Source organism: Pelodiscus sinensis, chromosome 24 (genome assembly GCF_049634645.1).
Source record: "Pelodiscus sinensis isolate JC-2024 chromosome 24, ASM4963464v1, whole genome shotgun sequence".
NCBI classification, from domain to species: Eukaryota; Metazoa; Chordata; order Testudines; family Trionychidae; genus Pelodiscus; species Pelodiscus sinensis.
In genome coordinates, this window is record NC_134734.1 from 18,955,821 (window position 1) to 18,971,751 (window position 15,931).

The window sequence follows — 15,931 nt, forward strand, 5'->3', positions numbered from 1 at the left end:
TAGGGAAATATTTCTCCCCCGTGTGGGTACTCGCAGGCTGGACTTTCTCCACATCCAGCGCAACAGCCGGAGCGCCCGAAGTCTCACACTAGGAGGCAGGGTTCCTAATTAATCAGCCTCGTGGTTCTTCTCTGACCAGGGATGTTAAATTGAGTGGACTCGACTCGTCGACGGATGGAGCTAACCCTACTGCGGCGCTGCCTTGGAGATGGATTAAGAGCCTGTTGGCTTTTTAAAGGTGGGTGCGCAGCAGGGGGGCCCTGTGTGAGCTGGGAATCGGCTGTCCCGGCTCATGCTAGGTCCTCCCTGCTGCGCTTTAGCCTTTGACATGTATTAAGAGCCTGTTGGCTCTTAATACATTTAAAAAGCAGAGGCGCATCTGGGACTAGGTGCAAGCCGGGAACCAGTCCCCAGTCTCCCGCTGCCCTCCTAACCCCCGTGGAGATGGAGATGGGGAGAACCGGCTTTTAAGCCAACTCCCCCCAGCACCGGCTCTTGCTCCCCTCCTTGCTGCCTCTGATGGGGGGACGCAACTAGTCGAGGGACTAGTCAACTATCCGATAAGCTTTTGCTTATTGGATAGTCGACTAGTCACTTACATCCGTCTCTCTGACCCCTCTCCAGGTTAGCCTCATCCTTCCTGACCAGTTGAGGCCAGAACTGGACCCAGGGCCGCTGCGGCCTCACCTGGGCCAAACACAGGGGGAAAATCGCCTCCCTGCACCTACTCGGCATCCCTTGATAGATGCCTCCCAGGATCTCCTTTTTGGCAACGCTGGGAGCTGGATGAGATGCAGATGACCTCCTGAGATCTCTTCCAACCCCAGCCTTCTATGAAAATGTCCCTGCTCCCGTTCATCTGATTATCCACCACGACCCCCCAATCTTTTTCAGTCCCCGCTTCCCAGGAAAGAGGCCCCCCATCCTCTAAGTACATCCGGCAGGGGTCATGTGTTGAGGGACATGGCCACGTTCTCCCCCCCACAATGCCATGGGGGGAGGGGCAAGGGGCCAGCAGCTGGTGTGCTGCGCCCTCCCATTCCTTAGACGGTGTGGGGCAACACTCTTTGGGGGGCACTGCAAGGCGGGCAGGGGGATTCGCACAGCCGGCAGCAGGGGTCACTCAGCCCCAGCTTGCTCTGCTCCTCCAGCCAAGTTGCTCCATTTCCTGCAGCCACCGGTGAATGCAGGGGTGCTGCTGATCCCTATTGTGGGTACCAGGCGCCCGCTAGTCCCCCAGGCTACATCGCTCGGAGGAGTGGGCTTGAGGGAGAGGGGGCGAGTGGGGGCGGGAAGAGGCAGGGCCTGGGACAGAGGGGGGGGTTGTCCTGGGCCCCACATCTTCCTAGGGATAGTCCTCCCCTGGACTAGGGGTGGTGCAGGGAGGAGTTGTGGAGGGGGACAGCCACATGGCTGGTGTCCCCCACCAGCTGTCTCCTCGGTTGGCCAGCGTTCTGTGTTCCCAGCTGGATATCTTCTTTAGCGCCAGTATCACACACACCGTTTGTCTGGGCCCGGCTTCCCCAGCGCTCCGACTTGCTTGGAGCCAAGGAGCCTGTTTCACTGACAGGCTCTGCAGAACGGAGCGGAGGCAGGTAGAAAGGCAAAGCCCTGGGCGGCTCAGCCCCCCGCCCCTCAGCACGCCGCCGAGGAGGGACCAGACCGTTTCATCTTCCCATTCTATGGCCGTGGGTTTTCCGCAACGCGATACCACCTCCCGCTGCCATCGTGCGTGGGGATGGAGCTTTCAAGCCCAGCCCCCGGCCCCATCTATAATAAAACCCGGGGGGGCGAGCCGCTTGCATAGCAGAGCGCTCATCCCGCTGAATCATCGGCCGACCAGCCCTGGGAGGAGGGGTAATTCATCTGCCTATATAGGAGGGGCTGCATTGCGGAGACAGACACACACACAGACAAAAGGCAGGCAGAAAATCCTCGCCAGCGTGCCTGACGCCCAGCTGCAGCAGAAGTCGCTTTCCGCACAAAGAAGACCCCCCCGTCAGCTGGCTGAGCAGCCTCCAGAACCAGCCCTTTCTTAAAACAGGTAACAAAAATAACCCAAAACATTAGTCTTTAAAAAGGAAGTGGATTCTCTTTGGGGGTGGGGGTCGCTGAAGGTCTGGGATGCTGGTCTGTCAGCTCCAGGAGGCTTTCCAGGAAAGGAGAAGAAATGAAACATATTTACTGAGTTTAGCACAGGGCTGTCACGGAAGGTGCCCCATCAGAATGGCCAGACTGGGTCAGATCAAAGGTCCACCCAGCCCAGTAGCCCATCTGCCGACCCTGGCCAGTACCAGGTGCCCTAGAGGGAATGAACAGAACAAGACACCATCAAATTATCTCACCCCTCCAGACTAGCTGATGGCACCTTATGATTCCACCTGGAAAGGCGACCAACTTAGATCTGAGGATAGCCGGCAAAGGATTCTCCAAAATGTGATTGCCTTTTTTAATACCTGCCTCTTCATATATAGGTAATTACCCACCCACCCCCCGCCCCACGCCCGCCACGGCTTTGAGTGCATTTCCAAACGAAGCCGATTGCTCAGTGCTCATGCAGGGTCTAATTTTAATCATCTGCTGTCCTCTGGCAAAAGAGAGAGCCGGAAATATACCCATGAGCGGAGCGCTATTTCAAACCCCACAGTTGTTCGTTTGAGGGAAGGGGATGACGTCGGGACTTTCATAGCCTGCCTGGGACGTTTTGGATTTTTTTTTAATTTGGAAGCAAACGGATCCCTGTACAATTTGAGGAGGATGTGGAGGTGCAGGGGATGGGGAAGCCCATTGGAATTAAGCCTCGGCAGGCACGAACGGAGAGTCAGCGGAAAGTGAGGGATACATCATTGACGGTACCATCTAAGAAATCAGCTCTGTGGCCGGAGACGGCGAGGAGCAAAGGAGACAGTCCTGCCGGGGAAACGCACCGGGCGCGTTGGATTCACTTGGCCTGGGCTAGGCCGGGGCTTTGGGGAGAACGGCATATGAGCAAGTGTGGGGGGAGGGGCTCTGCAGCAAATTCGGCAGGGTGGGGCCATTGCAGGAGCTGCAGGCTGGGCACACAATGGATGGGTGTTTGGGGATGGGCCGAGCTGCCGGAGGTGGGAGAGGCGTTTCCGGTGGGAAAAGGGGTGTGATGGGGGGAGGGGGGGAACAGGGCAGAAATCCCCAAGCAGAGCTTTGTCTCGGCCGATTTGGTCTCGATTCTGCTTTCGCCTCCGGGGGGAGGGGGCTGGAGTCAAGACAGTAGCTTTCCTGCTGATTCAAGCAGGGGCGTGGCGGAGAGAGGAGGATGCCCTTTCTTTTTAAGGGCAGGTGTGTGGTGTGGGTGTGCATGCGCACACACACACACCCACACACCACAGATTGACATGTATGGCCACACAAGTATACGCACGCACAGTAGTAATGCCTCTTGCACGCTCCTCATCAGAAGAGCTCCAAGTGTTTCGAAAAGGAGGTCAAGACACGTTTTGGGAAATGAGTCATTCCCCCACCCCCACCCCCACTCCCTGGTAAAGATGGGGAAACTGAGGCACAGAGCTGTGATGTGAAATGGCCAGCAGCCAAGGAAGGAATAAAGCCCAAGTCTTCAGAGTTCCAGTCCAGGGCACTACCCACTTGGCAACACTCTCTCTCTCTCTCTCTCTCACACACACACACACACACACACACATAGTTTACACGCAGAGTTACAGTCACAGGCCAGCAAGAATGTGCTGTGAATCCTACTCACCCGAATTCGACGTCAATCCCTGTTTTATTCCCATTGCCTGCCCCTAGTTCTGTTCTCAGTCCTGTTTGGCCACAAATTCTCTCCTCCACCCTCGAAACAATCCCCCGGGGATATTACTTCCCAGCCCCTTCGGGATTAATTCCCTACCCTGCAAGCAATCGGGCGGCTCCTCCCGAGAAGGTAGCTACTTACCCAAGGGAAATGCTTCTGAGAAGCCAATCAAGAGCTGGGCATAACGACTGTTGAGGTTCCCGGTCCTAGCTCTGACCTAGCACTTTATAATGGAGGCCAGTGTCACCGCCCCCATTTTACAGATGGGGAAATTGAGGCACAGAACGGGTCGGTGACTTGCCTGAGGTCGCCAGGAGACCAGTGGCAGAGCTCCATCCCCAGTGCACTAGCCACTAGGCCACACTGCCTCAACGCACAGCTTTTCATCGCTTGTCACAACAGGATGAAATGCTTGTCGGGGAGTGATGCTAGGCAGCGGGGGTAGAAGGTGGCTGTCCAAACAGCCCTTGGCAGCGGGAAGGGCTTGGAGGACTCAGGGCCTCTGATGTGTTCCAAGATTTCAGGGACGTCCCCATCCCATAATCTCATTCTCAGGTGTGTGGCGGTACCACCTGGAGGCCCCTTTGTGCTGTCCAAGCCCAGCGCATGAGGCAATCCCAGCCTGGAAGACCTAGGCCTCTACCTAGGCCAACAGAGGAAGGAGCATTAGTGCCAATTTTCAGACGGGGAGCCGAGGTCTAGAGCCTTCAAGGTTCTGAAGTACCAGGCCACACAAGATCACAGAGAACATAAGAATGGCTGTACTGGGTCAGCCCAAAGGTCCATCTAGCCCAGTATCCTGTCTGCTGATAGTGGCCAATGTCAGATGCCGCAGAGGGAGTGAACAGATCAGGGAATCATCAAGTGATCCCTCTTCTGTCGCCCATTCCCAGCCTCGGACAAACAAAGGCCAGGGTCACCATCCCTGCTCATCCTAGCTAATATGTATTGATGCACCTAACCTCCATGAATGTATCTAGCTCTTTTTTGAACCCTGTTAAAGTCCTGGTCTTCACAACATCCTCTGGCAAGGAGTTCCACAGGTTGTGCGCTGCGTGAAGGAACACTTCCTTCTGTTTGTTTGAAACCTGCTCCCTATTAATTTCATTTGGTGACCCCCTCATTCTTATGTTACGGGTCACGGTGATGGAGCCAGGATGAGACCCAGCGTGCCTGAGCCCTCATCCGCAGCCTTAGCCACTCGCCCACAAGCAATGCTATTGCACAGCTGGGGGAGGAGACAGTTGGGAACCTCGATGGGGAACGTCAAAGGGCCTGTAATGGTGGTGAAAGAGATGAGGCATGGCCCACACTCATGAGGTACCAAAGCCCCAGTTTTCTCTCAAGGGGCCTGTTCACAAATGGGACCTAGACAAAGCTCCCTCACGAAACGGGCGATTTAGATCATGCATGAGCCAGAGCAGCTAGGATTCTGGTGATCTGCGGCTCTGATAGTCTTCCCTACCCTCTTCCTTCTAGCTGGAGATGCTGGACACGGCGAACAGCCAGTTCGACTCCTTCCTGTACTGGAGGATGCCCATCCCGGAGCTCGACCTGACGGAGCTGGAGGGGCTGGGTTTGACCGACATGGCGCTCTACAAACCCAAAGGAGGTTTGGGCAAGCGGTCCGGAGACTGGCCGCAGCTCGGGCAGGACGAAGACTCTCTCCTGCCGTTCAACAGCTTCAATTTCTGGCGCGCGCCAATCGCCAGCATTAGCGTGTTAGATTTTGATCTGGTTTGATGCTCGCCCCTCCCTCCCCCATCCCTGTCAATCAGGCCCATGACCGGTCGTTTTGGTTAGGTCTCTGTGTTGTCCTTTGCTTTTTAAGTGGTTGTTGACGATGCTAATTAAGTCACTGCCCCCTGATGATGCCTACAAGACTCACAGTCTGTTTGCTCCCCGCCCCCACACACACACTTGCCTTCTATCTTCCTAAGGGTGTGTCTACACAGCAAACTCAGGTGTGGGCACACCTGAGCTGTGACTCTAGCTAGCAGGGGAACAGTAGCAGGGAAGATGCTGCAGGCAGGCCATTTCTCCAGATTTAGGGCAGGCAGTCCTGGTTTTCTGTGGCTGGGCACCTCCCCAGCTCTGGTATAAAACCAGACCGGGCTTTGTCCGGTCCTATGCACAGAGGATGCCATGTTGAAGAGTGCACTCCTCCACCCCAGCCTATGGGTTAGGGGCTGTGGAGCCTCCCCAAAAGTGGAGGGCCTAAGGGTCCCCACCTTACTCCAAATCCCCCCACCCCCCTGAAGCCCAGATCCCGCCACTTGCCTGGGGTGGGAGACCCCAAGAGCAGTCCCTGGTTCATGCTCCCACCCCCCAGGCAAGTGGAGGGTTTGTGGCTCCCCACAGCTGCCCAGGTGATAGGACTCAGAGCCACCGCCCCAGGCCTCTACCGTCTGAGTGACTTTTCTTTGGCCAGTATAGGGTCTATGATGCACAGTGGAGCAGCTCTGATTCCATCCACCAGAGAGCAGCCGCACAGCTGTACGCTTCCCTGGGCTCCAGCTGCCAACCTGGCCAGGGGGAGGAGCCTGGGGAAGGACGTGGAGAGGGAGGGACAGGGCCCCGCCTGTTCTGGCACCTCAGCTGGGGTCTTTTCAACGTGGCATCCCATGCGGACACACCCAGGGGGGCAGGGTCACACAGCTGGGGTCAGCCCCACAGTGTTCCCAGAAGTACTAGAATGTCGGGGATTTCTGGGGATGCGGCAGTCGCCCCCTTAATACGCGGTGGCCGAAGCTAGCTACCAGAATCCCTGGGTATGTTTTCAGGGTGTCAGCCTACCCTGTCTACACTGCTCTTGTGACTCACGGTGCGGAGACCAAATCTGGCAGGGCCTTGCTGAGCCGGGCTGCCGTTGCTTCTTCCTGGGCAGGGTGGATGTGCCTGGGCTGAGCTCGGACATGTCGGAAGCCACGCTGGCTGTGTCTTGGTGTGAGCAGGCATCGTGCAACAGCTCTGGCCGGGCCTGTGCGAGGACATGCCAGAGAACCGGGAAGGAGCAGTAGGACCTGAGCTCACGCCTCTTGTGCTTTATTACGAAACGTGCATGCAAACAAGAGAGACCCTCGCCTCTCCCAGTGCCCCTATTAGCTGGAGTCTGCGTTCGGGTTGTAAAATCCCGTTTAATTGGTTAACTGGTTAAACATGATGGCTGCGTCTAGACTGGCAAGTTTTTCCACAAAAGCAGCCACTTTTGCGGAAAAACTTGCCAGCTGTCTACACTGGCCGCTTGATTTTGCGCAAAAGCACTGACGTTCTACTATCCGAAACCAGTGCTTCTTGCGCAAATGCTTTGACGTTCCCGTTCAGGCAAAAGCCCTTTTCTGGAAATGCTTTTGCACAAGAGGGCCAGTGTAGACAGCTGAAAACTGTTTTGTGCAAAAAAGCCCAGATGGTGAAAATGGTGATCGGGGCTTTCTTGCGCAAAAGCGCGTCTAGATTGGCACGGACGCTTTTCCGCAAAAAATGCTTTTGCGGAAAAGCGTCCGTGCCAATCTGGACGCTCTTTTCCGCAAATGCTTTTAACGGAAAAACTTTTCCGTTAAAAGCATTTGTGGAAAATCATGCCAGTCTAGACGTAGCCGATGTGTAACGGGTTCACTGATGAAAGGGGGGGGCAGAGGCGCTGGAGAGTTCCACTACCCCCCGCCACAGGCAGGAGCTGCCCAGAATGCAGGGAACTGACTGAGCAGAGCCTCCAAAGATGGCGAGGAAACGTCTTTCCGCCGACCGTCAATCCGGCCTACCACCAAACAGAGCCACCCCCAGCCAACGCCACTTTTGCCTTGGGGTTCCATTTTGCTTGGGCTCCCACCACTGGGATTGCTGCTACATGGGACGTGCCTCGCATATGGACTCTGAGGGCCCGACCCTGGTCTCCTCAGAGAGCTGCACGCCATGGGCCAGTGGCCTTCCCAAGCCAGGGAGCCCCCCGCTACCGAGTGTGAGGACAGCTATCGGAACCGGGCCCTGAGAGCCGGCTCTTGCTACCCCGCATCATGCTGCTAATCATCGCATCCACCCCACTGAAATATTTTCGGGCTACTTGTAGGAGTAGCTTCTCCCCGAGGGGGTGGGGTGGGGGGCTAAGGCCTTAGAAACCCGCTCGCTAAGCAGCAGCTAGCTCTGCCTATTACTCAGGGGGCTGAGTGAGTCTGGTGCAAGCGGCACCCAGCCTGAAGGAGGTAAATGCTGTTTCCTGACTGCGGGCCTAGCTTTGACCTGCCCAGCACCTCGAATGAACCTGACCGCAGCTGCCTCGCTCCCATTGATTTCAGTGGGGGCTAGACACCTATCTACCCATGAGGGCCGGGGAATAAGGGGCAACTCGGAATGAGTCACCCTCAGGGGAAGGGGTTAAAAAAATCACTAAATTGTTTTTCTTCCCCCAAAAGAAGTGTCTGAGAATAAGTCACGGGAAACCTGCTTTTTTTTTTTTAATGTCCTCATATATAAAACAAGGCCCATTGGCTGGCTGTGTCTAGGAAGGAGCATGGCGGAAAGGGATCTAGGGGTCATAGTGGACCACAAGTTGAATATGAGTCAACAGTGTGATGCTGTTGCAAAAAAAGCAAATATGATTCTGGGATGTATTAACAGGTGTGTTGTAAGCAAAACTCGTGAAGTCATTCTGCCGCTCTACTCTGCACTAGTTAGGCCCTCAGCTGGAGTACTGTGTCCAGTTCTGGGCGCCACATTTCAAGAAAGATGTGGAGAAATTGGAAAGGGTACAGAGAAGAGCGACAAGAATGATTAAAGGTCTAGAGAACATGACCTATGAAGCCAGGCTTCATGAACTGGGCTTGTTTAGTTTGGAAAAAAGAAGATTAAGGGGGGTCATGATAGTGGTTTTCAAATATCTAAAAGGGTGTCACAAGGAGGAAGGAGAAAATTTGTTCCTCTTGGTTACTGAGGACAGGACAAGGAGTAATGGGCTTAAAGTGCAACAGGGGAGGTTTAGATTGGACATTAGGAAAAAATTCCTAACTGTCAGGGTGGTCAAATATTGGAATAAATTGCCAAGGGAGGTGGTGGAATCTCCCTCTCTGGAGATATTTAAGAACAGGTTAGATAGACATCTGTCAGGGATGGTGTAGATGGAGCTTGGTCCTGCCTTGAGGGCGGGGGGCTGGACTCGATGACCTCTCGAGGTCCCTTCCAGTCCTATTATTCTATGATTCTATGATTCTATGATTCTAAGTATGAGCCATGTTAGCCCAAAAGGCAACCGGGCCAGAGGGATGTCAGAGACTGAAGAGGAGGGTTTGTGCTTGACCTTCATGGTAGCCCTGCTCAAGTACAGCTGCTGTGTGTGAAGCACAGTGCGGCGAGGGAGGGAGGAATGTATCTCTCCCGAGACTGATTGTAACACATCTAGGGCTACCTAGGACTTCATAGATGCCACCAGGCTGCATCAGGCTGTTGTTTGGAATTTCAGGGTGCTAGACCACAGAGGCGCTGCTCCCGGCCTCTCCCGTTTGAGCACCGAATGAATTTCCTTTAGCCGCTACCAGTATAGGGTCTATGATGCACAGTGGCGCAGTTCTGATTCCATCCACTAGAGGGCAGAGGTGATGCTGCATGCGAGCTGGTTCTTTGCAGTGACTCAAAGCTTTCCCACGCGCTAGCGGCGTGTGTGACACGTAGGAGGAAACGAGGCAGGCTGTGGTACTAAACAGCGAGGGAAAATGTAAATTCGGCATCGAAAGCACAGCTATTTCACTGTCCAAAAATAGCCAGGCTGCTGACTTTCAGTTGCCACTTTTAAACGGGAGGGGAAGAATGTCAACTTTCTTCCACCGGGCTGTATGGTTTTGTGCCCAAAGCCAAGACGCCAGGGAAACCCCGGGAGAAGTATTTATAATGAAACTTTACATCAAATCAATTTTTTTTAAAGTACACATTCCCGAGGATGCTTGAAATCCATACAAGCTGGAACAAAACGCTCTTTCTAGCTGCTATTCCTCAACTGCCTTTGCCCTGTTTAAAGTTCACTATACACGGAAAGTGGAAGTGCTAAACCATGGGCGTGCCTTGTCTGAAACGCCTGCCTTCTTGCTTGGGGTACTGAAAAATGAGGGGGCTTCTAAAACAAAGGGGCCACTGCTTCTTATCCCCCGCACCATGGTCCGTTATTTACCCCAGTACCAACTCAGCATAAGGGAGCCCTGGGCGGGAAGTACGTTCTGTTCCATGAAAACTCCTGCCATTTTTTATTCCCCCTCCCCATTCCAGAACAAAACCAAAACAAGTCAAAAAATTCCCATGAAACAAAATTCAGCCGGGGGATGGGAAAGAGGTGGCGGGAAGACATTTTGGGCTGATCCCAACATGTCACTGAGTTCAGCTTTTTTCAAAATGTTACCGACACGTTGAACAATGATTTTGTAATGGAACACAGACTCACAGAACTCTAGAGCCGGAAGGGACCTCGAGAGGACATCAAGACCAGTCCCCTGCCCTCATGGCACGGCTAAGCCCTGTCTAGATCATCCCATTGGGACAATCAGTTCCAGAAAGTGTGACGCGGCCCATTGCGAAGTTAGGGGATGGTGCCATTCTGCTTGGCTACGTCTACACTGGCACCCTTTTCCGGAGATGCTTAAAACAGAACAGTTTTCCGTTATAAGTATTTCCAGAAAAAGAGCATCTACATTGGCAGGATGCTTTTCCAGAAAAGCCTCTTTTCCGGAAAAGCATCCGTGGCCAATGTAGATGTGCTTTTCTGAAAAAAAGCCCCGATCATCATTTTCGCGATCGGGTTTTTTTTCCGGAAAACACTACTGTGCTGTCTACACTGGCCCTTTTCCGGATCAGTTTTCCGGAAAAAGGACTTTTGCCCGAGCGGGAGCAGCATAGTTTTTCTGGAAAAGCAGCTGATTTCTTACAGTAGATCATCAGTGCTTTTCTGGAAATTCAAGGGGCCAGTGTAGACAGCTCGCAGCTTATTCCGGAAAAGCGGCTGCTTTTCCGGAATAAGTGGCCCAGTGTAGACACAGCCCTTTTGTTTCTGAAATGATCAAAACTGATGCATTTCTGAGACACCTTTTGCTCTGGACGAAACAGCATTTTCTGATGGAAAAACACTCCACTCAGAAACATCCCAGGAGCTCTAATGTCAGACGCTTCACTTCTGAGCAGCTAGCACTTTGTAGCACTTGGTGTGGGGGTAAGTGCCATACAAAGGTGCAGGGTACTAAAGAATTGGGCCCAAAGTCTCCAAGACTGACATGCTTAGTGTCCAGTGTGCCTTACAGAGAGCAAGAAAGCAGCGAATGAATAGGAGAAACCTACTCAATTAAACCCAGTGCATTTTCCTTTCACCCATCTCTGCTGGTTTGCAACCAATGCTGATATTAAAGGCCTAGGAACGGATTCCAGAAATCTGCCTTCAACCTGATTTCCATGTGAAATCTGAGGTCATGTTTTGATGCCTCCTGAGATTTTCCTACATCCTGAATTTAGAACAGGCTTGCTTTCGGGGGCTGTATATATTCTTCTGATTCCTTGTAGAAACACAGGTGTCCTGATCAAGACAATAGAGTCAAAGGGAGTGGAAAATGCATCTGTGGTCAGTAGGAAACTAGGCACCTGTGGTTGATTTTGCGGGCAGTAAGCAGAATGTATTGATACTGTACTTGCTCCTAATGCAAGCACAACTGATGACAGTGGTATATAGCTGTTTGGTAGTTCTCTGATGTACAGAGTATATGTAACCACCACGCAGATTTGAACCTGGGCACCTCAGTGCTAAGCAGTTAGCTAGCACTCAGCTTAGGCTGTAGAGCTCCCGTCTTAGCGCTCAGGGTAAGTGGTCTCAGTGCCACTACACAGGACAATGATGCACACAATCATCTGATTTTGCAGAAAAACTTGCCAGCTGTCTACACTGGCCGCTTGAATTTCCGGAAAAGCACTGACGATCTCCTGTAAAATCATCAGTGCTTTTCCGGAAATACTATGCTGCTCCCGTTCGGGCAAAAGTCTTTTTCTGAAAGACTTTTGCACAAAAGGGCCAGTGTAGACAGCACAGTACTGTTTTCCGCAAAAAAGCCCCGATCGCGAAAATGGCGATCGGGGCTTTTATGCGGAAAACCGCGTCTAGATTGGCCACGGACGCTTTTCCGCAAAAAGAGCTTTTGCGGAAAAGCATCCTGCCAATCTAGGCGCGCTTTTCCAAAAATGCTTTTAACGGAAAACTTTTCCGTTAAAAGCATTTCCGGAAAATCATGCCAGTGTAGACGTAGCCTAGGAGTGTGGGTTACATATACACACACCAGCCCAGTGTACACCTTAAACACCACGTTGCAAAAGGCTCCTGTGTCAGTTTGTGCTAGCGGCGAGTCTTTGTTTTGTCCCCCTTTTTATAAAGACAGATACCTCGTTTGCCTTCACAAATTATTCAGTCTTCCCCCTGTTGTCTCGCATTTCCATTGCCTCTTTGCGTTCTCCAGGGCAGAGTGAACTAAGCTGACGCCGGAGATGTTTTCTGAAACCTTAAAGTGTAATGGTCCCAAATTGTAACCGTGTGCTTCACCTGGCAGTCTGTTACTGCTGCTTAACTGTGCTGCCTCCTAACAAATGTTAAGGATGTATTTCACCCCTGAACCACTCTCAATATTTGCGGTGTGACTATTACCCCTTGATTGCTATGATTGGAAATAAAATGTTTATTGCAGCAAAAGATTCACCCGACAGTCACTTTGCTGCTTTTACTGTCTATTGCTTTTGCGGTGCATTTCTAAGTCTGGCATTTCACAAAGATTTCAGTTTCTTCACCACTTTGTGCTCCATAATATCATCTTCCACCTCTTGCATTTCATAGAAATAAAAGAGGATTGAACTAAGAGGCTTTGCCTGTCATTTCTGGGGCCCCCTCTCCTATTACTGGTTGTAACTCTGCATTTCAAGTGTGCGGATGCATGAAAACAAAGATCTATTGGTTTTCCTTCTGCGTATTTTCTAGCTGTATACTTTGCCTCTGGGTGGGTCCAACCTCACAATCTGTGGGAGGTGTATTTCCATCATTTCTCATATCATTATGACTAACCCTGGCTGCCAAAAGGAATTTTCATCCTGCTGAAGATGCCACCATTTAGGGAAATTTTTCATCCTAACATGGAGTAAAACAACCTCAAAAATGTTCCTGGGAGAGAAAGTCTAAAAAAAGTTTTTTTTAAGGGATTTATTTATTTTTTGACTTGCTGGTGGCCCTCCTGAAAGGCTGTCATTGTCACTGTCTGCCTGCAGGGGACATGTGAAATTGACAAAACTCTTCGCCATGAGCTTTCAGGGTTCCAGCATTTTGATTTTTCCAATGGAAAAAATGAAAATTTTCAGCAAAATTGAAAGTTCCCTCCAGACGATTTTGATTTTTGCACGAGGGGCCGGTTCTTTCGGAAAAGAGAGTGCCTCTCTGTGTGTCTGTCTGTGAGTCTGTTCGAGAACTCCTCCTAAACGGTAAGAGCGGGGGCCACCAAATTTGGGATGGCGCGTCCTCTTCTCCTAACTTAAGGCAAGGTCAGGGGTTGGTTGTGCCAGGCCAACTGGAAGCCCCGGGAAAAGGACTGTTTTCCATAACGTGCGAAGGGAGGGGCTGCTTTTGGAGGGACACAATATGAGATTGTCCACTGAGGGGACAACCAGCAGGGCTGGGGCTTCGCTATCTTGCCTGCCAGCGCACTGGTAAGTAGCCCCCCCCCAGCCCAAACCCTTTCCCTCCTCTTCCCACCCTTGGCCACAGTGCTGGGGGAGAGGGGGAGAGAGCAGGTCCTGGGTGGGCTGGTGCTGGGGAGAACAAGCTCATGGCAGGCTGGCCGGGGTGGCCTGCAGGGGAGAGAAATGGCCTATGATCCCCATCCTCCTTCCCCTGCATCCCCAAGACCCTGCCCTGAAGGACCCAGGCAACGCTGGATAAGTCTGCTAGTGGATTTACATGAGCGGTCTCCAGCCTTTTTAAGCACGAGATCACTTTTTGAATTTAAGCACAATCCAGAATCCACCTCAAACCCAAATACTCTGGCCCCGCCTCCTTCCTGCCCCTTCTCCGAGGCCCTGCCCCTGCTCACTCCGTCCTCCCTCCCCCATCCTCCCTCACGTTTATCAGGCTGGGTGCAGCAGTTTGGGGCGCAGGAGGGGTTCAGGACTGGGGCTGGAGTTTGGCATGCGAGCTCTAGCTGGGCACCACTTACCACAGGTGGCTTCTGAGTGGTGGTGCAGGGGGCTAAGGCAGGCTCACCCCTACCCTGGCCCTGCACCCCTCCCAAAGCAGCCAGCAAACTCTCTCCATCCCTGCCCCCCCGCTCTGTGGAGATGGGGTACAGGGTGGAGGGAGGGGCACTCTGACATCAGCACATCCCCTTCCTCTTCTTCCTGTGCCTTGCTCAGCAAGCAGGAGGCTCCCTGGGTTAGGGGCACTTTCAAGGCAGAGGGCGGGAGCAGCTCGGCAGTGCTGAGAGGGGCAGATGAAGTGCCGGCACTTGACAGCCTCCTGGCCAAACCAGTCAGGATCACCTGTCAGAGGTTCCAAGATCTACCAGTCGATCCCGATTGACTGCTTGGTGACCACTAATTTACATAGTGTCTTTGCCTTTGAAGTATACTCAGTGAATGGCTGTAAAGTGGTTTGAAGGTATAAACGCCTCGATTCTACATCACCCTGCACCTTCTGCAGTAGTGGACACAGGCACAAGGTGGAGGCAAAGGGCCGGGAGCGTTTTACACTTTGCTCTGGAGTAAATGGCAAGATAACAGAGAGCCAGGCCCACAAAGCGTTAACCCTAAAAGTGTCAGTAATTATTCGTTTAACATGTGCCCGCTTAACATGTTTTCGCAATAGCACGATTTTTGTTTAGGGAATGTTTTTTGAATAACACGACCATCCCCGAAATAACACGAAAATAATCAAGTGGTGGACTACTTTGCACGGCAGTATAAGTTGGTGAAAACAGTGGTAATACACATGAGCGGATGAATACACGTGGTCACAGCGCTCCTCCGCTCACTCATGTGTTTATCTGTGGGTATGTCTAGACTACATGCCTCTGTCGGCAGAGACATGTAAAACAGGCTACCCGATATAGTCAATGAAGTGGGGATTTAAATATCTCCAGCTTCGTTAAAATAAAAATGGCTGCCGCGCTGTGCCGGCTCAGCTGATCATCGGCACAGCGCGCAAGTCAAGATGTGGATCGGTCGACAGGGGAAGCCTTCATCGACCGATCCCTTATGCCTCATGAAACGAGGTTTACAGGAGTGGTCGACAAAGGCTTCCCCTGTCGACTGATCCGCGTCTTGACTCACACGCTGTGCCGACGATCAGCTGAGCCGCCACAGCGTGGCAGCCATTTTTATTTTAATGAAGCTGGGGATATTTAAATCCCCGCTTCATTGACAATGTCGGGTCATGCCGACAGAGGCATGTAGTCTAGACACATCCTTTGACTTCGTCTAAACTGGCATGATTTTCCGCAAATGCTTTTAACAGAAAAGTTTTCCATTAAAAGCATTTGCGGAAAAGAGCATCTAGATTGGCACGGACGCTTTTCCGCAAAAGCATTTTTGCGGAAAAGCGTCCGTGCCAATCTAGACGCTCTTTTGTGCAAAAAAGCCCCGATCGCCATTTTAGCCAGCGGGGCTTTTTTGCGCAAAACAATACTGTGCTGTCTACACTGGCCCTCTTGCGCAAATGATTTGCGCAAGAGGGCTTTTGCCCAAACAGGAGCAGCATAGCATTTCCGCAAGAAGCACTGATTTCAGAGAGTAGGAAGTCAGTGTTCTTGCGGAAGTTCAAGCGGCCAGTGTAGACAGCTGGTAAGTTTTTCCGCAAAAGCAGCTGATTTTGCGGAAAAACTTGCCAGTCTAGACACAGCCTTTGTGTTTTAACAAACCGTGGCAACTTGTGTTGCTAGTTATCTTGTGTGGCTCGATATCGAATGTTGACGTTGACAACCCAACACCAACAAAAAATTGACTTTGCTGCCACCACCACCTGAAACACAACCCCCACCTTTTCCATTATTTTTAATGGGAAAATTGACTCTGCATGGAATGTTTTCGCTTAGCACGAACATTTTCAGAAATGCATCTATAGTTTTAAATGAGGAATTACTGTAACCTCTTGGTCTAGAT

General features: G+C 52.1%; 1 protein-coding gene across 1 annotated transcript; it reads left to right on the plus strand.

Annotated features, from left to right (window-relative positions):
• Nucleotides 1–1,687: 1,687 nt before the first annotated feature.
• MLLT11 (MLLT11 transcription factor 7 cofactor) lies at nucleotides 1,688–11,050 on the plus strand. The gene is made up of 2 exons (XM_075907265.1): nucleotides 1,688–2,044; nucleotides 5,267–11,050. The coding sequence occupies exon 2, from the start codon at nucleotides 5,273–5,275 to the stop codon at nucleotides 5,528–5,530; it is 258 nt and encodes an 85-aa protein (XP_075763380.1). The 5' UTR covers nucleotides 1,688–2,044; nucleotides 5,267–5,272; the 3' UTR covers nucleotides 5,531–11,050.
• The last annotated feature ends 4,881 nt before the right edge of the window (nucleotides 11,051–15,931 follow it).

Bases quoted from the DNA above. Each gene is read 5' to 3' on its own strand.
- MLLT11 (XM_075907265.1), top strand. From the start codon at position 5,273: ATGCTGGACACGGCGAACAGCCAGTTCGACTCCTTCCTGTACTGGAGG.